The 25902-nt window shown below is 41.1% G+C and overlaps 1 protein-coding gene, 1 long non-coding RNA gene and 1 other non-coding gene across 4 annotated transcripts; 2 read left to right on the top strand and 1 right to left on the bottom strand.

The window, feature by feature from the left end:
* Window positions 1–7814: 7814 nt before the first annotated feature.
* Window positions 7815–9786, top strand: LOC133712989 (uncharacterized). Of its 2 annotated transcripts, none has more exons than XR_009847691.1 (3): window positions 7815–7844; window positions 7919–8341; window positions 9442–9786. It is a non-coding gene; the product is annotated as an uncharacterized LOC133712989 (long non-coding RNA). The 2 variants fall into 2 exon arrangements; XR_009847690.1 differs by having other exon boundaries at window positions 7815–7848.
* Window positions 9787–9976: 190 nt separating this feature from the next.
* Window positions 9977–15988, top strand: LOC133711297 (uncharacterized). Its single transcript, XM_062137440.1, has 3 exons — window positions 9977–13827; window positions 14029–14201; window positions 14706–15988. The coding sequence occupies exons 1-3, from the start codon at window positions 9977–9979 to the stop codon at window positions 15326–15328; spliced, it is 4647 nt and encodes a 1548-aa protein (XP_061993424.1). The 3' UTR covers window positions 15329–15988.
* LOC133713252 (small nucleolar RNA R71) lies at window positions 10025–10131 on the bottom strand. The gene has a single exon (XR_009847919.1). It is a non-coding gene; the product is annotated as a small nucleolar RNA R71 (small nucleolar RNA).
* Window positions 15989–25902: the final 9914 nt, after the last annotated feature.

Below are 25902 nucleotides of genomic sequence, written 5' to 3'. Positions count from 1 at the left end.
GTATATATGGTTTGGTCAAGACATCTTTGTGCTCATTCCCAGCCTTCCCATCTTGTTTCTGTTCGGCCGCGGCCACTTTCAATTTCCTGAAAAAGTTGGAATCCCTTGGGGATGGCGGTGACTCTACCCTGTCTCTTGCGATGGCGAAGCCCACTTAATTGGCGGGAAGGAGCCAAAACGAAATGTTTGCTCGACCTCTTCATGTGACACTTGGATGCCACATTCCTCTTTGCATCGCGAGCTTAGGACAGCTGGTGAGGCCTCGTTGATAGGTCTGGCCTTCTTCTTTGCTGGGACCTCGTCCTCCTCATTCTTCTCTTCTTGACCCTTGGTGGTCAAGTCTAGGGTTGGCTTCCTCTGGCTCTTCTTGGTCTAAGTCACATCAACCATATTGACCCCGGTGTCAGGGAAAGGGTTCAGATCTACCAGTGCTGCCGCGGTCACTGGTGCTTCCACCTGTAGACTACCATTATTGAGCCATACCTGAATCTGGTCCTTCAGCTTTACACAGTCAGTCGTGTTATGATTCCACAGATTATGGAATTTGCAATACATTTTTCCTTTCAGTTGTTCTGGTTTGGGTAAGGGTCCAAAGTCGGTCTTCACCAACTTCGCGGCTATCATCTCATCTAAAATCTCATGTGCCTTATTGGCATCGTATGTATACGTTGCGAACTCAGGTTTGGTGAAGACGACGAACTTGAGCTTGACTGGTTCCTTGGTTATTTTCAACTGCTTCAAGGCCGAGTTCTTTCTTCCTGTCAGCTCAAAAGCTGAGACATCATTCTCTTCTTCTTCATCTTCGTCCTGGAAAACCTCTTCACCTTGATAATAGGGATCATAGGTGGCCGGTTGGTAGTTCAGGGCAGCCATTGTACGGTGTTTTTCGGGCACATATGTTCCTTTGGACGCGTTCTTTCTAGCATCGGTTTCTCTGAGGAGATGCTCAAAGCTACCTACCTCTGTGATAAGTTCTCCCATTGATTGGATCATGCTGCCATGTTGCTTCTTTCACTGGTGTGGTTCCAAGCCCTTAATTGCCAACTTGATTAGTTCTTTCTCTGGCAAGACCATATTCAGCTTGGCCTTCTGAATCTGGAAGCGTTGAAGATAAGCAACAGCAGACTCGGTGGGCTATTGGGCCATCTGAGTAAGAGAGGCCAAATCAACCTCAGGCTCGATAGCTCCGAAAGTTTCTCAGAAGAGCTTTTCCATTGCTGGCCAATCTGCCACTAACCCTGGTCGAAGCTTGGAGAACCACCTAAAGGCAGCTCCAGAAGGAGAAGTGCCAAAGATCTTGCACTTGACGCTGTCATCATTCTGGTACTGGCAGCAATGTACCTTAAACTTGGCCAGATGGGTTGCCGCATTCTCGCTATCTTCCCCTGAAAAAGTAGAAAATATGATATTTTTATAACCTCTGGGGAAAGGCGCGATCATTATATGTGGCGGGAAAGGCCCATCATAAACCCCATCGAGGTGGGCCCTAGGGTTAGCCAACCTGATCATCTCCTCAACCTCTTCGCGCCTCACATAGTCTGGGCCAGGAGATGGAGGCGTCGCCACAGTCTGGCGAGCGGTTTGCAAAGGTATAGCCTGGCTAGCAGTCGCTGTTCCTTCCCCAAGGCGAATGGTCCGGGGAATAGTGGACTATTGAAGAGTAATTGCTGGTGTGGTCACATCTTTTACCAGAGCCGTTATCTTGATCGGATTGCCCGACTGATCAAGCCCATAGTAATTTCCTGGAAGCTCTTGGTATACATTCTCTGCTCCATCGCTGTCATATTGAGTAAACACGACAAGATCAGCAGGGGTGCCTTCACCGAATTTCAAAGTTTTGCTCTTCTGCGCTGCTGGAGGTGTAGACTTCTCTTTGCGGCCAATTACCAAAGCTTTTTCCTTATTTTTAGTTGACAAGGCAGCGGCAGTTGCAGACGGCGTAGCGGTGCTGTTGTTAGCCTTCTCCCGAGCATTCGGTGGTATGTATTTTTCGGACCCAGAGGGCTGACCAAGCGAGCCAAGGATGGCATTAGGATCTCCCAGAGCTTTATTCAGAACCTCTTTAGCTTGGTCCAAATCAGCCTTTTGCATGGCAACCTGGGTCGCGAGGTTAGACCCCTCGTTGCGAAAAGCTGCCAATTCTGATGCAGTATGCTTGGCTTGGTTCGCGATGGCCTCCATGACTTGCTTTTGTCGCTGACTCTGCTCATCAGCGATATCTCTGGCATGAGCCCTTACTGCATTCTCTGATTGTGCAATTGTCGCCTAGTATCCTCAGCACGCTGGGCAATGCGCTCGTCCAGTTCCCGTATGAGCTGATCTGTCCTCGCGAATTCCCTTGCCATATCAGCGGCTACCTTTGCACGGTGTCTATCGTGATTCTCCATGATGATCGCGAGCTGTTCTTCGACAGTCGCTCCTTCCGGGATAGGCTTCGGAACGAAGGCCTTTCTTTCCTCACCTCCTGCATCATTGGAGGCGACGAAAGTATTGACAGGCTCGTTTGCCTGGCTAGTAGCGACATTCTAGCCCTCAGCAGTGGGCTGGTAACTTTCTCCCTGTTCTGTTGACATGTCAGGTGATGGAGAGTTAAGAGAAAATCTTTGAGTCACTTGTTCTTCAAAAAGACCACGACAGTCTGCACGAGAGTGCGGCCTGTAACTGGAGGTCTTATGTTTCGGGCAGTTTACGTAAACCTTTTGGTAAAGGTTTGCGCTTGACTTCCCAATGGTGGCGATCGCGAAGGAACGCTATGCTCCCACTGGGCATGCCAAAATGCTTGGCTCAAAAACCAGTCTGGTTGCAAACAGTCTCTTTTGAGCGTGCGTAGGCGTGCCAGCACCGTGGGGTGCAATCGTCGAGGAGCCCCTTGACCTGACTTCTTCTCAAACGATGTGGACGAGGAGAGCACCAACCTCGTCACAAGGTTCTTTTCTCTGCCTTTCGGAAAAGGACTTCTTGCTTTACTGGTAAGGGCTTGTGTTGTGATCTCTTGTGTCACCGAGTCGATACTTAGTATTGTAGACTAAGCAGAGCAATCACTAGGAGAAAGCACGGGTTTGCTAAAGCGTGACTTTAGCTTCGCTGGGTTGCGAGGGCGTTACCCTTGCTTCGCTGGTTTTCAACTAGGTTGAAGGTAGGTTTGCTCCAGAGAGGCCTTGATAATCGTTGAGATTGATTGATTGAAGAGTTGTGTCTTTTTCCGTCCTTGAAACCTGATATTTATATCCTAAGGTTTCGACTGTTCCTTGCCATAGAATGATTATTGATTGAAGTTTCCTATTCAATCTCCGCTACTTGATTCCAATAAGGGCTCGTTTTCCTTATGGATCTCGGAATTGGTGAAGCTGTAATCCAAACCCAAGTAGACTTATTTTTGGGCCGCAGGTATCGGCCTGCTATGCTAAATCCCCTAAAGGGATCTTGCCAAAATTATTTGGGCTCAAACAATGAGAACACAGAATCGTTGATTCAGAATCTCATGGTTGATATAGATAATTGAAACAATATTGGACTGTCTAACATATGAATGCTTCAAGATTTGGTGAGATCGATCACAGAAGATCAATCCAATGATTGTCAATATTCACGCCAGAATGACTATTACATACCCCTTCACTGCCATTGTACAAACAAGAGGATGTGGGGGTACCACGATGGTACATAGGTATAGACCACTCATTATACAATATTCAATGCTCACTTAATAAAAACGAGCCTATAAGCTATGGTAGCAAATAGGCAAAATAAAAACTATACTCATTGATATTAGTGTTCATTCTTATGCAAAAAGAAGTAATGACTCACAAGTATTAATGTGGCAATTATGTTTAACAATTGACATGCTGTAGAAAATTGCATATTTCACGCAGTGCATACATGAGTAAATTGGCAAGGTGAAATATGTATGTGAATGTTTTAATTCTTGTAGGCTAATAATGGTGGTAGCATGTTGAATGACACTACTAGTATAATGCCATCAGAAATCGGCTAAAAACCGATCAGAAACAAAATCACGACCGATGTCTTTGTGGGTGATGAGAAAGATACAAAAAATCCAGACATCGATTTTTAGCCGATGTACGTCTAGTATCAGTATAGACATCGGTTACCCATTATAAATCAATGTTAATGCGTTTAAATGATAACAAACTTGTATGTTTAACTATTGTTAAACTCTCATTTTATTGCCTTTAATGCTTAAAAAAATATAGATCCTACAACACATCTATACATTTTAACATCGTTATTCATTTAAGAAACGATGACTGATACTGTTTCGCACAACGGTTCCCATGAACTTTTCTTGTTGTTCATGATTTTGACGCGTAACTTGCCTCATATCCCACGATTTTAGATTCAGTATACACAGTTTAATATTGTATGAACCGATATATTTACTTACATTAACATTAGATTCTTAGGAAAAAATGATGTCAATTATATATAGTACATCGGTTTGGGTAAAATAATGATGTCCAGTACCTAGTATTATTATCGAATCATGAAAAAAAAAACGATGTCCGTAGATTTTCGTAACATCGGTTTTCTTGTCTTCATCAATGGCAATACTTATACTGGACATCGATCTCTATCTAAAACGCGATGTGCACTAGTTTGTGGCACATTGATTCCAACATAGTAATTCAATGTCCTGTGGTTAATGGGACATTGATTTTCATTTTGGAGCTGATGTATTTTTCTTAGTAGACATTAGTTTTTATGGTTATAACTGATTTTAAACTTTATATATAGACATCATGTTCTTTAGAGAGGATGATGTCCACAAAATATGTAGCTGCTTCTAGAAAATGCAATCCACAGTTGACAAGAGAAATTTAAATATTGGGATATTCTTTTAATTTCATGAAGACTAGTTTGGTCTTTGTTTGCTACTCCACGTTATTCACAAGATGGGAAGCTTCCACCCATTGATTTTGGTATGATGCCTATATATATGTAGTATTTAGCAAGCATCTGACAAGCATAGAAAGAGCTTGTGGTTTGTGCATGACAGTGAGAGCGAGAGAGAGAGAGAGAGAAGTGTTAAGAGGAAAATTCTCTTAGGTGAAATATTGTGTTTTTTGGTATTCTATGAGTCTAGGTGAACAAGGGTTTTGAGATTTAATTCATGTATCTTGTACTAGTTTTTCTTTAATCATCCATTTAAGTTTGAATGAACGCTCTTTTTCTTTGGTTTTATTATTTACCACTTGCTAATAGCCCTTTTCTTTTGCCCAGTAAAAAGAATTTTTAGTTCGACATCTTACATATGAAGGAGCAGAGATTGTTTTTATTACAAGAAATGTTGATTTACGATAATGTTGTAAAAACAGGGAAAGTTGAGGAAAGACAGTTTTCTCACTTTCTGCAGTAGTCAAGTTGTTATACTACTTTAGCAGGGACCAGAGTGTGAACTCCTATCAGAGGCAAGTCAGTACTCTAATACAAATTAAGTATTTGAATTGAAGTCAAGTTGACTTTGTAATTGCAGTGTATATAACTAGCAATTCTGAATTTTGGATCTCATACTTGCACAAAGCTTGAAGCCTTTGCAATTTGACTTCATAGTTCATATTCAACTTCAAGCTTGTGTTGGTGACATACTAATGGGGAAGATGTGCTGTTCGAGAGACAATGACGAAGGTATTCTTAACCTCACGACTGTGCTCGTGGTGATTGTTGTAGCTCTTGTGGTTATGACTGTGTTTTCCCCTCAACCGCGACGTGGAGTTGTTGCTATATATCGCTGCTATTGATCCAGGCATTTTTCTTAAGACATCAACATTGTTGCTCTATTGTTTCATACTTTTAGTATTGTTTGAATTTGATGTAAATCATGTAATATGTATGTTGAGGTCTCGGAGTTGTGATGAATTTTTCTTGTGTAATAAGAGACATACTTTAGTAATAAGAAATTGTTTTCATGTGCATTCTGAAGTTCCTTTCCTTATTATCCAACATTCTAACTTCACAAATCTCAGTAAATTTCGATTTTTTTAGTGAACAAATGGATTGGCAAACTAAGAGAACCAATAGTATGTTGAGAGTACGAGTTTATAAGAGTTTGGGCCACTCACGGGCTCCACGTCACCCAATATAAACACGTGTATGACTTGAAAATTCGCCACACGTGCGGGGGCGTGTTGAGAGTATAAATCCCACATGGGAAAAATAGGACATTGCCTATGAGTTTATAAGGGTTTGGGTCACTCCATCCATTGCCAATTAGTTTTGGAGCATCCAGATTAGAGAGAACATCGGGGTTTCCTCAATATTCCATGGTAATATTAGAAAATCTTAAATCTCAAATGGTTGATCGAGGTTTGCCCCTCAAGTTTGAACTTTCTTGGTCTTCAAAAACTTGCTTCAACTAATATTTGTATTCAACTTTTCTTAGTTGACGGGCTAAACTTGGCTTTCAAAAGCATGACAAACTTTTCTAGCTTAGTTGACGGATATTTGTATTCAACTTTTCTTAGTTGACGGGCTAAACTTGGCTTTCAAAAGCATGACAAACTTTTCTAGCTTAGTTGACGGGCTAAACTTGGCTTTCAAAAGCATGTCATGATGAACAGAATCTTCTAGTTGATTCTAATCTTGGAGGAAAAGTCTACTGGCTAGCTACGTTTAGTTCCTTGTAAATCTAATGACACCTTACAGAAAGGACATTAATTAGCTAATCCACATGACAGAAAGGACATTAATCAGTATGAGTGAAAAATTGCTTCTAGACCAATATATTAAGAACCAACTAATCCACATGCTTAATGAAGTTCACACTTGAACACCAGATCCCGGAGACGGTGGACTATTCGAATTGAATATACCAATCCATGAACTCTCTTTTAGTACTGATGAGGATAAAAAGTCCAGAAAACCAACTATGACTACAGTAGGAAAGAACACGTACAATTTAACTGGTACCATACCAGGGGCATAAGCAGGCAGCCATAATTTCTAAAACTTAAATATGAGAGCCATAATCTCTAAAACTTGCTTCTATACACATGGCCAGGGTAGATCCTATACCAGCAAGAGAATCAGTACGCTGCTCACAAAATACATGGACCATGCTACAACTTCGAAATACATCCATCGGAAGCTTGCAAGAATTCAGAATACAACAAAAGGGATGCCTATCACAAACCTTGGAAAGAATTAAGTAAACTAATCCATTTGAATAAAACTCTAATTCAAGAAGAGTCCCCAAAGCTCAGTATCCAAAACCAATTTTATCCCACTATTTGCTGTAAATCATTTGAACAGGGCCCATTAGAATCTGTAATTACAGCCCCAGCAGTCCAGCACAGATAGTACCATTACAACTGGCTGCCTCTGTTAGTAATCAATCTTTGAAGATAAGACAAAGATTGAATTAAGGAGAAGTCACGTATCAAAAAAAATTAAGGAGAAGTCACACCCCATAGAGTTCCATATTTTGAAACAAGTAGCACATGCACCTCCTGAAAAAGTTATCAAGGGACTCGATGTGAAGTTTGCGGTGATGGCAAATGGATCAGTTGTAAGCCTTCTTCAGTGACATCAGTAGGAATCTTGCTATGAATGACTACCCAAAGTATGAGAACTGCCTGAAGAAACGCCATTTCCAAGTATCAACACCAGCAAATGAGGAAAAGTATCACCACCGAACTTGGATGGTGGACAAGGAATTCAGGATCCAGGAGAGGGCGGGGGATCTGTTCCTCTTCTCTTTCGAATCTGTTCGAGATCGTAACAAAGTATTACGGGGAGGAGTCTGGTGTTATGATCGCGCCCCCGTGTGTTTTGCAGAGTATGATGGAGTCAAACCATTGATCGGAGCATAATTATGCGATAATAATGTTGGTAATTCCCATATTTACTTTGTTAGTTTATCATATTTTCTGGTTAATTTAGTTATTTTTATGTTTATTAGGTTTGCCAAAGCAAGGAAAGAAATATGAGCAAAAGGAAGGAGATATGTGCAAATAATGGAGAAGTGTGGAATCTTGATGAGTCAAGGAAGCATACGGCAACATGAAGAAAAAGATATTCAACAATTAATTCTCTTGGCTGCTCTTATTGGATAGAAGGATGTCATTGAATCCAAAATCAATCAGAACATTAATAAAGGAGCCTTCCGTGGAAGCCAAGGAATTAGAGTCCCAAAAGGAAAGAAGAAAAGAGTTACAAACTGAATAAAATCTCTCCTTGGACGTTCAAGAAACCTACCATCACACATACGGAAGAGGAGAGACGCACAAGAGCTGGAAAAGAAGAAGAATTACAACCATCACCGAAAACGATCGATCGCTGCCTGCCGACGATCGATCGCCAATCAGCTTTTTCCTATTTCTTGGTTTTTGTTGTCTTCTTTCTCCATGAACTCAACTGTGTTTTTGATTTCCATTATGTGTAACTAAATTTCCAGTAGCTAGGGGGCAGTTGAAGCCCCTAGACATGATCCACAACATGCTTTGACATTCAATTTGTTTTCCAATTAATAAAGTTGAGGTTTTGTTTACCGATTTCTCATTGATGAGTTCTATGTTTGTATGCTTTGGAGGCCTACTTAGTATGCATGCTAGGGTTCTAATACTTTGATTATTTGATGCCTGGATCAATAGTTGGATTCCTCAAATTGTCTAGAGAAGTAATTGGTGGTTTTCACTATCAAGTAGACAAAACCCTAGGTTTAGCAAGGCTCTAAGTTATTTGCGATACCTAGCGATTGCTCAAACTCTTTTCAAACTTAATGATCTCTGCATGTTTAATCTAATAAACGTACCTTTAGGTTGCATTGCTTGGGAATAGTCTAGGTGTAGAGCACTTCCTGCCTAGCGTACAAAGTAAGAAAGAGTAATAGGTTGTGTTCAAGCGTACCGAGCCAATCTGAGCGTCTTCAACTAAGTTAAGTGGAAGTAAATTGGACAAAGTGTGTTGTGTGTGATTGTTGGAGGTGGATACTTCCTTCCTAGCTAGTTTCATCATCTTGATATCAACCAATCTCAAATCTGTCTCAGTTTCGTTTCTCCTTCTGTTCTCTGTTTTAACGTATTTTATTCTCATAGTAAACTAACTCCAAAAATTCCCAAATTTTGTGTGCTGGACGCCTTGTGTGTCTAGTACGTCTCTGTAAATTTTCATATTTTTCTGGGTTGTTTTGGTTAGGATTTTAGTTTGTTTTCCGACTGCTGTTCAGTAGGAACTGCAGTCACGTTTTGTGACTTTTGTTGAAGCTTTTAGTTTAACTTAATCCTCTGCGGGAGACCCTTATTTCCCTATATTACAATCGACATATTTGCAGGAGAATAAGGAAAATCAATAGCTATAAATTCAGCTATCAATTTTTGGCGCCGTTGCCGGGGATTACTTTTATTCTAATTGCTTTTACTAGTTTGTTTAATTTGATTTTTGTGTTAGTTTCTTACTTAGTATTTCTTTGGTTTGTGTTTTCAGGTGTATGCTTACTCGTAGAACTGCTCAAGGCAATCTTACCCCCTTGGATTCAGAGATAGAACGCACTTGCAAGTCGAATAGGAAGCAAACGAAGGGAACTAGTTTGCCAATTCACGACACAACGGCGGGTTCTACTTCTTCACAAGGGGAGGAGGACGAGAAAACACCACCAAACTCACCTGCACATTCAACTCACGAGGACAAAGAGGAACCCCCAAGACGCGACATGGCACTGAAGGATGCTTTTGTTCCTACAGCTTCGGAATCCCCCTCATGCATAGCTTACACACCACCGGGCAATCAAGCCTTCTCCATTCCTGTGCAGCTCCTGAACTCACTGCCTAAGTACTCGGGCACACCATCTGAGGATCCTAATGTTCACATTAGGGAATTCTTAGATATTTGCAAGCTGCAAACCATTCAGAACATCCAACCAGAAGGACTTAGGTTACTTCTATTTCCCTTTTCTTTAAAAGATGATGCAAAACGTTGGTTGTACTCGTTACCTGCAGGTATCATCACAACTTGGGATGAAATGGTTAAGAAGTTTTTGAAACAATATTTCCCCGCTCAACTGACAAAACGACTAAGGAGGGAGATTCAAAACTTCACTCAAAAGGATGGAGATACACTATATGAAGCATGGGAGGAATTTCAGGAGTTGCAGAGGAAGTGTCCCCATCACAACTTCAGTCTGAATGACCTTGTCCAATTTTTCTATGATGGGTTGGACATAGCCAATAGGGGCAGCGTTGATTCTGCGTGTGGAGGGACTTTCATGAATAAAACCGGTCAAGAAGCATATAATCTGATTGATGATTTGGCCGACAACAATAGACAATTCTACACAAGGGATAAACGTACAAGAGGACGTGGAGTGTATGAAGTTGATTCAAGGAACCAAATGGTGGCTGTGGAAAGAAAGCTCGACATGTTAATGAATGCCTTAGGCAATGGCATTAAAGCAACACCTCAGGTATGCTCTATTTGTTCCTATTCTGATCATACTACTGATAGATGTCCTATGTCTGCTATGTCTGAGGAACAGGTGAATTACATGGGGCAACAAAGGCCCAAATATGACCCTTACTCGAACACGTACAATCCGGGATGGAAGGATCACCCAAACTTCCGTTGGGGCGGTAATGACAACGTGCTTCGACATACTCAAGGCGTCTACAATGGACCACCTGGATTCCAACAAGGGGCCAAGCAGCAAGTCTATCAACAAAATCCTCCTCAACAATCCTCAAGCAAGTCCTTGGAAGAACTAGTGAAGGAGATGGCTTTGAACACTGCATCATTCCAAAAGGACACTGCATCCTTCATACAAGAGGCAAGATCTCAACTCAAAGAGCATGGTCAATCCATCAAGAATTTGGAAAGACAAGTTGGGCAACTTGCAACAGAGATGCAAACTAGACTTCCTGGCACCCTCCCTAGCACAACCGTTCAAAATCCAAGGGATGGACGTCGGGCTGAGCTTAATGCAATCACTCTAAGGAGTGGTAGACAATTGGAAGAAATCTCTGGGCACCAAAGAACATCCAAGAAAGATCAAGAAGAGAAGGAGGCGCAGAGAAGTTCAAGGGAGGAAGAGAGAATCGTCCCTGGAGAGAAAACGATCGATCTCGGCCATCTAAACGATCGATCGTTTATGACCTCAGAAGCCAAACGATCGATCTCTCCAATCCCAACGATCGATCTCACGGGGGTTGATCAGAATGTTCATGTTTCTTCCCTTCCAAAGGTAAAAGATCCTAATCCTCCTAAGTTGGTTACTTCATGTATTCCTTTCCCTCGCAGGTTCATGAGCTCCAAGAAAGAGCAAGAAGAGAAGGATGTCTTGGAAACTTTTCGTAAAGTCCAAGTTAACATCCCTCTCTTAGATGCTATAAAGCAAATACCGCGATATGCTAAATTTCTCAAGGAGTTGTGCATTAACAAACGGAAGTACAAGGAGAAGGAAACTGTTGCTCTAAGTGAAGAAGTATCCGCTGTGCTCTTGAGAAAGCTACCTCCTAAGTTGAAGGATCCCGGAAGGTTTACAATCCCTTGCACCATTGGGGATAAAAGGTTCGGTAAGGCTTTATTAGACTTAGGTGCTTCAATTAATCTAATGCCTTTCTCTGTCTATGAGTCTTTGAATCTAGGTGAGCTCAAATCAACACCGGTAACTATCCAATTAGCGGATCGCTCAATAGCTCTTCCTAAGGGTCTTGTGGAGGATGTCTTGGTTCAAGTTAATCATTTGATATTCCCCGCGGATTTCTTTGTGCTTGACATGGAACCCGAGCCTGTGCCATATGACTTACCACTCATTCTTGGTCGTCCATTCTTGAGGACTGCTCGCACAAAGATAGATGTCTTCGAAGGAACCTTGACCATGGAATTCGATGGAGATGTTATAAGCTTCAATATCTTTGAAGCTATGAGGTACCCTAGTGACATTCATTCCTGTTTTTCTATCGATGCTCTTGAATTTTTAGTGCAGGACACATTTGAAGCAAGTGTGGGGGAAGACCCACTCAAGAAAACATTGGAACTTGGTTTAAGCTCCCAGAAACGATCGATCGCAGGGAATGCAGCGATCGATCGTTTGTCGTCTGCCATAAAAATCGCTGCTTCTTCTTCTATGGTTTTTGATGATGAATTGCTTGAAATAGCTGCTGCCCTTGATGCTCCACCTTATATCCCAGCTAAGTTTAACTCTAAATTCATTCCTCTTCCATTAACTGATGAAAAACTTGCTCCTTCTGTGATCCAGGCACCCAAATTAGAACTGAAACCATTGCCCGAACACTTGAAGTATGCCTTTTTGGGAGAGAATGAGACATTACCAGTCATCATTGCAGCCAATCTTTCTATGAATGAGGAAGAGAAATTGGTGAGAGTTCTAAGGGAACACAAATCAGCAATTGCATGGAGCATAGCAGATATAAAGGGAATAAGCCCTTCCATGTGTATGCATCGAATTCTCTTAGAAGAAGGCACCAAACCATCAAGAGAGGCCCAAAGACGTCTCAATCCGCCTATGATGGAGGTAGTCAAGAAGGAGGTTCTCAAACTCCTTGATGTGGGCATCATTTATCCCATCTCTGATAGCGAATGGGTGAGTCCGGTCCAAGTTGTACCTAAGCGTTCTGGCATCACAGTTGTGAAGAATGAAGACAATGAATTGGTTCCAACCCGAGTTCAAACCGGTTGGAGGGTTTGCATTGACTACCGCAAACTCAACACGACTACACGTAAGGACCATTTTCCTTTGCCTTTTATTGATCAGATGTTGGAAAGACTTGCAGGTCATGCATACTATTGTTTCTTGGACGGATACTCCGGCTACAATCAAATTGCTATTCACCCGGAGGACCAAGAAAAGACAACTTTCACATGTCCTTTTGGGACATTCGCATACCGGAGGATGCCTTTTGGTCTATGCAACGCCCCTGCGACATTCCAAAGGTGCATGATGAGCATATTTTCTGATATGGTTGAAAAGATCATCGAGGTCTTCATGGACGATTTTTCTCTCTACGGTGACTCTTTTGATTCTTGTCTATTTAATCTATCTTTAGTTCTTAAGAGATGTCAAGAAACTAATCTTGTTTTAAACTGGGAAAAGTGTCATTTTATGGTGCAACAAGGTATAGTTTTGGGTCATATTATATCTGCTAAAGGGATAGAAGTAGACAAAGCAAAGATAGATCTTGTACGCTCCTTACCACCTCCCACATCCGTGAAGGAGGTGCGTTCTTTTCTTGGTCATGCAGGTTTCTATCGACGTTTCATCAAGGACCACTCGAAGATCACAAGACCATTATGTCGACTACTTCAAAAAGATGTCCCTTTTGTCTTCGACAAGGAGTGCATGGAGGCATTTGAGAAGCTGAAGAAGATGTTGACTGAGGCCCCTGTTATCATGCCACCGGATTGGAGCCTTCCCTTTGAGCTTATGTGTGATGCATCTGATTATGCCGTGGGAGCTGTGTTGGGCCAAAGAGTTGAAAAGATCCCTCATGTTATTTACTATGCGTCAAGGACGCTCAACGATGCCCAACTCAATTATTCCACCACAGAAAAAGAACTATTAGCCGTTGTGTTTGCTTTGGAAAAGTTTCGTTCATATCTTTTGGGTACTAAAGTTATTGTTTTCTCTGATCATGCAGCCCTTAGGTACCTACTTACAAAGAAGGAAGCAAAGCCTCGGTTAATTAGATGGATTCTCCTCCTTCAAGAATTCGATTTGGAGATCAAGGACAAGAAAGGATGTGAGAATGTGGTAGCTGATCATTTGAGTAGGTTGGTGCATAGTTCGAAGGAGGAAGAAGATGCACTACCATTGAAGGAAACTTTCCCAGACGAGCAATTGTTTGAAATACAAAAATTGGGATCAGAAGGAAAAACGATCGATCTCAGCCTTTCTAGCGATCGATCGTTGGCTCATACAGAGAGGTCAGAAAGCAAAACGATCGATCTCGCCCATTTCAACGATCGATCGTTTTCAGGTTCAGAAAGCAAAACGATCGATCTCACCGTCCAAACGATCGATCTCGCCAGGAACCCAAAATTTTCTTCTTCTTCTTTTGAGCCATGGTTCGCAGACATCGTCAATTATAAGGCAACCAAGCTAGTTCCGGAAAATTTCACTCGAGCTCAAAAGGATAAGTTGATCAAAACCTCAAGGCAATATGTTTGGGATGAGCCATACTTATGGAAGTTTTGCGCAGATCAATTGGTAAGAAGGTGTGTCCATGAATCTGAATTTCATTCTATACTAACCTTTTGCCATACTTATGCTTGTGGAGGACACTTTGGAGCAAAAAGGACTGCCTTGAAGGTCCTTGAATGTGGATTCTATTGGCCTACATTATTCAAGGATGCTTATCTCTTTTGCAAGACATGTGATAGATGTCAACGTACAGGTAACTTGGGTCCAAGGGATCAAATGCCTCAAACTCCAATCATAAGTGTTGAAATATTCGATATTTGGGGCATTGATTTCATGGGTCCATTCCCTTCTTCATATGGCTTTCTTTACATTCTACTTGCAGTTGATTATGTGTCTAAATGGGTAGAGGCAAAGGCCACCCGGACTAACGATGCTAAAGTGGTTTCAGATTTTCTTAAAGCTCACATCTTTTCTAGATTTGGGACCCCAAGAGCCATAATCAGTGATGGTGGATCGCATTTTTGCAATAGGACCTTTGAAGCTCTCCTTCGGAAGTACAATATCACCCACAAAGTGTCTACACCATATCATCCCCAAACAAGTGGGCAAGCGGAAGTGTCCAACCGTGAAATCAAGCAAATCTTAGAGAAGACTGTGGCACCAAATAGGAAGGATTGGAGCTTGAGATTAGATGACGTCTTATGGGCTTATAGGACTGCCTTCAAGACACCCATTGGCATGTCGCCCTTCCGAATTGTTTATGGTAAGCCATGCCACTTACCCGTGGAGTTGGAACATCGAGCATGGTGGGCGGTAAAGAAATTTAACATGGACTTGGACGTTGCGGGCTTGCATAGAAAACTTCAGCTGAATGAGCTTGAGGAAATCCGCAATGAAGCTTATGAGAGTGCTAAGATATACAAGGAGAAGACTAAGGCATTTCATGACAAGATGATAATGAGGAAGACTTTTGTTGTTGGACAAAAAGTCCTTCTTTTCCATTCCCGCCTTAAATTATTTCCTGGTAAGCTTCGTTCACGTTGGATTGGTCCATTCGTTGTTACTAATGTGTTTCATCATGGTGCAGTAGAAATTCAAAGTAACAAGACCGGAATGAAATTCAAGGTCAATGGCCATCGACTCAAACCTTACTATGAGTCATTTGTGGAGCAAGCAGTGGAGGATGTACCCCTCCATGAACCCCCTCCCCTTGAGTAAATCTCTTGGTACACGTCAGGCTGGAAGGACGTTAAAACAAGCGCTTGTTGGGAGGCAACCCAAACTTTTTCGTTTTTAATTTGATTCTTGTTAGTTCGTTTTAATGTGTTTTGTGAGTGTGCAGGTGTACCCATTAAGAAAGGCTAGGAAGTTTTCCTTTCCTGCTCGAAAACAGAGTGCTGGCTGCGCAGTCAGTCGACTTTGGCTGGCTACCGTTTTTAGCTCCGATGGAACCAGGAGACGTGCCATATATGCATAGAAAGCTCTCTGAGTCTAGTTTCTGTACGATTTTACAGAACTGGATTCGGAGTTCTGCTGCGTTCCCAGTTACGATTTGAATACAGAAAGGTCAGTCCAGCAAAACAGGAACCTGCGCAACTTTGCGACCTTTTGGAGTCCATATAGCACGGAGCTTCCATTGTGGAAGTCAAGGCCTTGTGCCTTGCAGATGGTGTCTAATTTCAGTCCTCTCCAAAGGTCGTGAGCAGCTGGAGGTCTACAAGGGGGAGCTTTTCTATAACCTTTCTTATCTTCCTACTTGCCCTCTTTTGGATTTTCTTTCTCTATGCTTACCTGGTGCATTGTGCGTTATATTGCCATACATTGAGGACAATGTCTAGTTTAAGTGTGGGGGAGGGAAATACAAATTTGTCAATTTGTTTTTGAGTCATTCTTTTGTTTAAATTTCTCTTAAAAAAAAAAAAAAAAAAAAGAGTCTAGTTTTAGGTTTTATTTTTCTTTGAGTCTTAGGAGTCTTCCAACTCTATGATGAGCATGAACTTTCGGATTTATATGTTGGTCACAAAAGGATTGCAGGCACGTGTTGGATTCTTGATTTCAAATAATTGTTAATAGATTTTGATGATTATTGTGTTTGATTTATATACATTGATGGTTGGATTAATGTAACACTTGAGAATTGATGGATGCATGCTATGACAGGTTAAACTTGATTTAAACCCTTGTGAGCTTTTGAGCCTGTATATGTGCTATTTCTTTTCTGAGTGCTTAGTATAGAATCATCTTATTTTCTTGACGAGGATTTTGCATGATCTCATCTTTTATTCATCTTGGTTGAGACTCGGATTCGACTTGCATATTTTATAAGGACAAATGCTAGAACTTGCCCCAAAGCCTCTTGAAGCGTATGGTTGAATTGCATGATGGATGGGAAGGGATAAAGGCACTAGGATTACCACCATAGCCAAATTAACCTGTGTCCCTTTTATGCACACAAGATGTGCAATCCCCTAGTTAACCCCCTTGAGCCTAATTAAGCCTTTTTGTTTCATCACCCACAAATTCCTTAACCCTAAGCTTAGTATAGATATATCCTTACCCTATCCTACGGAATTAGTGGAGCAAATATTTTTAGAGATATATGTATGTTCAAGGTACTTTTGTAAGCAAGTGTGGGGGAGTTCATTGTACATCGATCCAAGGAAGAAAGAAAAAAAAAAAAATATGTGATAGCCGAAAAAGAAAAGAGAGAGAAGAAATGCTTGAAAAGAAAAATCAAAAGAATCGAAAAGCAAAATACTTCCTTGGATTTGATATATTCATGTTGTAGTTGTTGAGGTTAGAATGAAGCAAAGGCCCAAAAAGATGACATCTGGCCTTGAAAAAAAAAATTCTTTGCTTCATGTTCGAAGATTGATTACCTTGAAGAGTTTCAAGATTCTTTTATCTCTCGTGTTCTTCTAGTGCTCCACTAGGTTCTTAGGATCTTTGAATTTTCCTATCCTTTCTTTCGTTTAACCTTAACCCTTGGCCCCATCATAACCTTGAATAAAGACCTTTTTGATCTTTGAAGTTGTGCATTCGATTTGTGGAGACTTGTGTGGAGGGGTGAGCATATGGTGTCACTGGCCTTTCGTCCGAGTTTTGGCATTCCATTCATGGGATCATAAGTAAAAAAAAAAAAAAAAAAAATTTCAGAAAAAGCCTTTCTTTCTTGTTATCATATGTGAGCTATTTGTTTGTCTTATTACATCATTCCTCTCACATATAACTTGAGTGAAATATATGCTTATACATCAAGTCAGAAAATCATGAGTGAAAAGAAATTGAGAGCATCTTTGTGAGAAATTGAGTTGACGCTTGTTTGACCCATGAATAAGTTGGTTCTCCTTTGTTGCACTAGTTTGATTGTTCATGTATTATAACTTTAGCACTATGGTCATCAAAATAAATTAGCTTTTAAGTGAGGTTGTGAATTCTGACATATGATTGCTTGAATCTTGTTGACCATACTTGTGGGCATTATAAGTTCTCTGAGATGTTTGGAAGACATTAGGTCTGTGTCTTTTGTTCTAGTTAGTTCTTTGTTTGCTAGGGACTAGCAAAGCTTAAGTGTGGGGGTATTTGATCGGAGCATAATTATGGGATAATAATGTTGGTAATTCCCATATTTACTTTGTTAGTTTATCATATTTTCTGGTTAATTTAGTTATTTTTATGTTTATTAGGTTTGCCAAAGCAAGGAAAGAAATATGAGCAAAAGGAAGGAGATATGTGCAAATAATGGAGAAGTGTGGAATCTTGATGAGTCAAGGAAGCATACGGCAACATGAAGAAAAAGATATTCAACAATTAATTCTCTTGGCTGCTCTTATTGGATAGAAGGATGTCATTGAATCCAAAATCAATCAGAACATTAATAAAGGAGCCTTCCGTGGAAGCCAAGGAATTAGAGTCCCAAAAGGAAAGAAGAAAAGAGTTACAAACTGAATAAAATCTCTCCTTGGACGTTCAAGAAACCTACCATCACACATACGGAAGAGGAGAGACGCACAAGAGCTGGAAAAGAAGAAGAATTACAACCATCACCGAAAACGATCGATCGCTGCCTGCCGACGATCGATCGCCAATCAGCTTTTTCCTATTTCTTGGTTTTTGTTGTCTTCTTTCTCCATGAACTCAACTGTGTTTTTGATTTCCATTATGTGTAACTAAATTTCCAGTAGCTAGGGGGCAGTTGAAGCCCCTAGACATGATCCACAACATGCTTTGACATTCAATTTGTTTTCCAATTAATAAAGTTGAGGTTTTGTTTACCGATTTCTCATTGATGAGTTCTATGTTTGTATGCTTTGGAGGCCTACTTAGTATGCATGCTAGGGTTCTAATACTTTGATTATTTGATGCCTGGATCAATAGTTGGATTCCTCAAATTGTCTAGAGAAGTAATTGGTGGTTTTCACTATCAAGTAGACAAAACCCTAGGTTTAGCAAGGCTCTAAGTTATTTGCGATGCCTAGCGATTGCTCAAACTCTTTTCAAACTTAATGATCTCTGCATGTTTAATCTAATAAACGTACCTTTAGGTTGCATTGCTTGGGAATAGTCTAGGTGTAGAGCACTTCCTGCCTAGCGTACAAAGTAAGAAAGAGTAATAGGTTGTGTTCAAGCGTACCGAGCCAATCTGAGCGTCTTCAACTAAGTTAAGTGGAAGTAAATTGGACAAAGTGTGTTGTGTGTGATTGTTGGAGGTGGATACTTCCTTCCTAGCTAGTTTCATCATCTTGATATCAACCAATCTCAAATCTGTCTCAGTTTCGTTTCTCCTTCTGTTCTCTGTTTTAACGTATTTTATTCTCATAGTAAACTAACTCCAAAAATTCCCAAATTTTGTGTGCTGGACGCCTTGTGTGTCTAGTACGTCTCTGTAAATTTTCATATTTTTCTGGGTTGTTTTGGTTAGGATTTTAGTTTGTTTTCCGACTGCTGTTCAGTAGGAACTGCAGTCACGTTTTGTGACTTTTGTTGAAGCTTTTAGTTTAACTTAATCCTCTGCGGGAGACCCTTATTTCCCTATATTACAATCGACATATTTGCAGGAGAATAAGGAAAATCAATAGCTATAAATTAAGCTATCAACCATTGCATGAAATCCAATTCAAGCATCTCCGAGTTTGGGCTAGGGTTTTTGGAATACCACCTCTTTATGAAGAGTCTGAGAATCTCACACTGATTGGGAACCTCCTTGGGGGTTTTTTGGATTATGATAAGAAGGAGTTTAAGAAAGGATTGAATAGGATTTTATTCTCCCATGATGTGTCCAAACCAATCTTGCTTGAACGTAAAGTCTATTTGGATGTTGGTGTCGAACCGATTCTTCAGTTTCACTTTGAACATCTGCAAGGGAGATGCTCGCAGTGTGGACTTGTCACTCATGCCGGAATTGCTTGTGCGGAACCGTGTATGGCAAACCCTACTCCTAGGGTTTTGCATTTTCCTGGACCATCGGCATCTGGAGGTTCGTTCTCTTTCTCGGCAAAGGACAAGACTGATCTTTTCACTGCCTCTTCTTCCATCCCTTTGAAGAGGAAACCCGTTATTCGTCGTTTGGAGAGGCCAATTTCCCCTACTTCTCCTTCGGTCCCTGCAGGGGATGTTACTGAGACTGCTGCTCCTTTGGAGCACGAGTTGGAGAAGGACCAGAGTCCCACGATCGAACCTCCCATAGAGACTGTTGATTTGGATGGTTCTGCAGGTATGCAGTTGGTTCAAGATGCTGGTTTGTCTTCTACGAAACGAAATCTTACCAGTGTGGGTAACCCTTCCCCCAAGAAATTCAAAACTATATTGGGTGGAAAAATTCCAACCCTGCAGGCTGATGCGTTGGGATTGATTGAAGATGATAGTGATGTTGTTTTGCTAACTTTGAAGAAGAAGACTGGTAGGCCTCTTGGCAGCAAGAATAAGATTCAGCGCACTAGTACGAAGACTAAGGGTAGTCTTCTAAAGCTCACCTATCCTTCACCTACTGGATCTGCTTCCAGCCCTAGAGATAAGGGCAAAGGAAAACTTTAATTTCATGGTTTTTCCTTTTTGCCTAATGCTAGAAAGTAGGGTCTTCTACTACTTTCATCTTTGTTTTTTAGTTGTACACCAATTGAGGTCTCTAGGCGACTAGATTACTGCTTCCTGGGAGGTTGGTAGAGAGGGTTTTGTTTCTTGTTTTTAGGCTCAATAAGTGAGCGCATGTGTTTTCTAATGAGGGTACCTGTCTTTTGTTAGTTTGCTCATATCATTTATGATTTTGGTATGAGACAGCATCTGATGTACGTGTCTTCTGGCCAATGATATATCAATGAAAGTATCTATTTCCTCAAAAAAAAAAATGAGGAAAAGTAAGATAGTGTTTAAGTAAAATAGATTCGAGAGAGAATGTAGAGAGAATTGTATATTATTATTGAGAATAGGAGCCCTATATATAGGGATTACAAAGTACTAGTTCTAATGTTACAAGGAATACCAATCCGTGTAGGATTGAGAAATCTAGAACCTTCTCTCCTATTGCTACTCCTAGTTTGATAAGGCACACTAAATCGATATTCCTTCAACACTCCCCCTTGTGCCGCTTCAAACTTGGTGGTGACGCTTCATCCGTTGCCTCGTTAAAAACCTTGCCAGGTAACAAAAACCCTGTGGGATAAAAATAACCCTGGTCGAAGGACAAAAAGAGCACAACACGTCCTTCACTCTTCGAGATCGAACATGTAGACATCATAACTCCCCCTGATGTCGATATCTCCCCCTGATTGCTACAATCGTGGGAGTTCGGATAACTTTCTCAATCCGATGCTCTTCACATGTTTCTCGAAGGCGGATTTAGGTAACGACTTAGTGAATAAGTTCGCTACATTATCCTCTGATCGGATTTGATTCACTTCAATCTTTAGAAGTGATTGTTGTTGCTGATTATAAAAGAACTTAGGCGATATATGCTTGGTGTTGTCGCCCTTGATGAAACCTAACTTCATTTGTTCAATACAAGCTGCATTATCCTCATAAATGCATGTAGGTTCATCCGTGGTAGACTTCAAACCACAACTTCCTTGAATATGTCTTATTATAGACCTTAGCCATATACATTCTCGTACGGCTTCATGTAGAGCAATAATCTCTGCATGATTTGAGGAAGTAGCAACAAGGGTCTGTTTTGTAGACCTCCAAGATATCACAGTGCTTCCCATGGTAAAGACATAACCCGTTTGGGAGCGACCTTTGTGAGGGTCAGAGAGGTACCCTGCATCAGCGAAACCCATCAAAACATCATTGTCGTTTTGATGGAAGGGGATAGGGTGAGGCCGGCCACCATGGGTGGCGGTGGCTCCATGCCTAATGGGGTCCGATCCCATTCTTCCGTCATTCCTCTTCTCTCTGTAGGGATAAAATAGGCCCATATCAATCGTACCTCTTAGGTATCGAAAGATTGTCTTTACACCAATCTAATGGCGGCGTGTTGGCGCAGAGTTATGTCGAGCTAACAAGTTCACTGCAAATGAGATATCCGGTCTTGTGCATTGAGCTAAGTACAATAATGCGCCTATTGCACTTAAATAGGGCACTTCGGCCTCTAATGGTTCTTCGTCCTCATCCTTTGGACGAAACGGATCTTTTCCGGGCTCAAGACTACGACCGATCATGGGAGTACTCACAGGCTTTGCTTTATCTTCATTAAAGCGCCTTAGGATTTTCTGAGTATATGCAGACTGATGGATCAAAATCCCATCACTACGGTGCTCGAGTTCTAAACCGAGACAAAACCGTGTTTTCCCAAGATTTTTCATCTCAAATTCGGATTTCAAATATTTAGCAGTTTCCTTGAACTCATCTAGAGTTCCAATTAGGTTCATGTCATCGACATAAACTGCTACGATTGCAAATCCGGAACTTGTTCTTTTAATGAACACGCATGGGCATAATTCGTTATTAATATATCCCTTCCCAATCAAGTAGTCACTTAGACGGTTATACCACATCCGTCCGGATTGTTTTAATCCATATAGTGAGCGTTTTAACCTTATTGAAAACGCGCTCCGTGGTTTAGAGCCACTTGATTTGGGTAATTGAAGTCCATCTGGAACCTTCATATATATCTCTGAATCTAGATCCCCATAGAGATATGCTGTAACCACATCCATAAGCTGCATGTCAAGTTTTTCGGAAACTACCAAACTGACAAGGTAGCGGAACGTTATAACGTCCATTACGGGAGAATATGTCTCCTCGTAATCGATTCCAGGGCGTTGTGAGAAACCTTGCGCCACAAGGCGGGCTTTATATCTTACCACCTCATTTTTCTCATTACGCTTTCTAACAAAGACCCATTTATGGCCAACAGGCTTTACACTTGGGGGTGTCTGCGTTACAGGCCCAAATACCTGTCTCTTTGTTAGTGAATCCAATTCAACCTGGATCGCATCTTTCCATTTAGGCCAATCTGCTCTTCGTTGACATTCTTCAACAGAGCGAGGTTCGATATCATCATATTCTATAATTCCTTTTGCAATATGATATGCAAATGCATCATCAATCGCCATAGAATTTCTATCCATCATCTCATGTACACTAGTGTAATTTATGGAGATCTCTCTATTCTCTGGAGTTGGTTCTGACATTGGAGCGTCCCCCAATGATGTCTCTTGGACATAACCATAATCCGGAATATTCTCATGAGATGGATTATTCACATCGATGATTAATGGATTATTTTGTGCCAAACTCGCTTTCTTTCTTGGGCGAGAATCCATCAAACCTATGGCCCTCCCGCGCTACCTGGCAGGAGCCATGGGCCTAGCCAAAACGTCACCATCACTGTGAGAGGGGACGTTGGCGCCATGCTCATATCCTCTTGAGTTGGCGTCATGTCCTCTAGTTTTAGGGACATCAATCCTTGCAGGCACGTTTGCAGCAGGTATGTGTGATCTCGTCACTTTAGCGATATCAGAAAACGCATCAGGCATCGATTCTGCTACGTTCTGAAGATCGAGAATTCTCTGCACTTCAATTTCGGACTGTGCGGTTCGGGGATCAAGATGAGACAGAGTGGGGACAGACCACGACAATTCTTGTCGTTCTTGTTGAACATTTATGTTCTTATCTCCCCCTAACGACGGAAAGATTGTCTCATCGAAGTGACAATCCGCAAATCTTGCGGTAAAGAGATCGTCTGGCAAGGGTTCTAAGTAGCGGACAATTGTTGGAGAATCATTTCCAACATAAATGCCTAATCGTCGTTGAGGGCCCATTTTGGTGCGCTGTGGCGGCGCAATAGGCACATAAACTGCACACCCAAATATGCGTAAGTGTGAGACATTAGGCTCATACCCAGTCACCATCTGGGACGCAGAAAATGGTTGAGTGGCAGTGGGCCTCAGACGAATAAGCACAGCTGCATGCAATATTGCATAGCCCCAAGCAAAAATAGGGAGATTGGTGCGCATTACCAATGCCCTAGCGACCATTTGTAGTCGTTTAATGGCGGCTTCTGCGAGACCATTTTGGGTGTGAACATGAGGAACTGGATGTTCAACTTCAATCCCAATGGACATGCAATAATCATCAAAAGTTTTTGATGTAAACTCCCCAGCATTGTCTAACCTTATAGACTTAATAGGATGATCAGGGTGGTGAGCCCTTAACTTAATAATCTGTGCTAGGAGTTTAGCAAATGCAGCGTTCCTAGTGGACAATAGCATGACATGTGACCAGCGTGTCGATGCATCAACCAACACCATAAAATATCTAAATGGTCCGCATGGTGGTTGAATAGGTCCACAAATATCACCTTGGATTCTTTGCAAGAATGGTATATTTTCTTTGGTGTCCTTTGCATAGGATGGTCTCGATCCTAGCTTTGCTAAAGAGCAGGCTTTGCAGAACGAATGATGGGGTTTAGAAACAACCAATGAGGATTTTGGTTGAGCCACAAAATCACAAGTGACTTTAGAAGTAAAAGTTGGAGACAAAGGAGCCTTGGTGGCGTCAATGCCACCCTGAGGCCGCAGGGGAAAGGCGGCGCCGGCCAAGGATGGCCGGATTTGGGGGTGAACGGCGCCGTGAGGCGCAGGGGCTCCTTCGGTGTCCAAAAACCGAGTTTTACTTCTTTTCGTTCTGAAAAAAGGGATGTCCGTGTGAAGTCTTTAATATACGGATCATCATGTCACGACCTGGGTGTCCCAAACGGTCGTGCCAAAGCCTATATGTGTCGGAATCCCATAAATCATCTCGCAGGACATGGTTGGATTCAATGACTCGAATAGTGGTTGCGTACAACCCACTCGAGCGACACATAAGTTTCTCTAAGACTCGTTTATGTCCGTAGTCATTAGAGGCGATGCAAAGGAACTCTTGTCCATTCTCACAATGTGTTTCCACATGAAAACCATTGGCTCTTAAATATTTGAAGTAATAAAGTTCGAAAAATATGTCTACGACATGAGATAAAATAGATCGATACTTTATTAATAATAGCCAATGATTACATCAAAGTTTCGTGACCATAATCTAATCCAATATAAAAATCAAACTTTAGACAAATTGTAGTCACTCAATTCGTTCGGTAATTCCAATTAAATATGACCAGGGAAGTAGAGAGAGATGTCGGTGGAGCGAAGCTCTCTTAAATACCACTAATCTCAATTACTTTCCTAGACATCATACTTAATTGAGTACGCCTAGAGGAAAAGAGATAATCCAATAAGTCATTTTATTGATTAAAGCATAATTGCCATTACATAATTCTTGGAAATTAAAAGACTATGCTATATAAAAATCTGCGGCATTCTTTCTTCATCGCCAGATTTGAAGTCTTTTATGGCTCGATATCTTGATTACCATTGATCAGGTACTCCATAAAATACCAGGCCCACTATTATTAAGCCTTCGACAAATAGCAAAGTGAAGCAAAATTCTAAACCGTTGTTTCTTCAACGAACAGCCCCAATTCTGGGTTTTGCTTTAGATGCCAGGGCTCCTCGATTAAGTCTTCAACAAGAGAATTCCGCCTAAATTTTCTCTACAGCTTGTCGAATTCTTAATCAGGGAACCTTTGCATCTCCTATTTTGTCTTCGGATTAACATCATCGATCAAAACTTCATAGAATTCTCAAACCCAGGTATGCGGTTCTAATATATGCTCCTGTTTTCGATTATTCTGAAAAATTTAAATTCAAATAGCCTTGTTGAGGCCTATACATGTGATTGTTGCAGGTTGATTGTGTTTTGGTTGAGTTTTGTTTGCTTGTGATTGCTCTTTTGTTTGCTTAAGTAAGTCTCCTGTTGTTGTTAAAATCTCACAATGAAACCTTATTCATAATACTCGACCAAAACACTTAAAATGTGTTGATTCTGTTTTGGTTTAGGTCTTTTGCAGATAGTACTGTCGATAGCAGTCTCTTGTGAAAGATTTATACTAAAACATTAGTACTGGATTAACATCTTGTGACATCGATTTTAGTAGCTTGAATCCTTGCTCCATACAGGAGGTGTAAATGATTAGAGCTTCTGAGATAAATGTCAGCATATAACAAAGTCTAAAACTTGCCTTAAGAAGGTAACATGAACTGTTTTCTTGCCACTCCAGGTGTTAATATGTTCAAGATACCTACAGCTGAGTTTCTTAGATTTTGGGTATATGATTAATGTAAAATAAGTGTCAAAAGTCTTTTTGCCACTCTAGGTAAAACATGACACATTCAGCATTCATATAGGCACTTCATTCATTGCCTCTCCAGTTAACTAAATGCGCTGCTTACTAACAAAACTTCTAAAATTTTTCAGCT

The sequence above is a fragment of the Rosa rugosa genome, chromosome 5, assembly GCF_958449725.1.
Source record: "Rosa rugosa chromosome 5, drRosRugo1.1, whole genome shotgun sequence".
Classification (NCBI taxonomy): Eukaryota; Viridiplantae; Streptophyta; class Magnoliopsida; order Rosales; family Rosaceae; genus Rosa; species Rosa rugosa.
The sequence above is the reverse complement of the archived record's forward strand: the minus strand, read 5'-3'. Positions and strand labels throughout refer to the sequence as shown.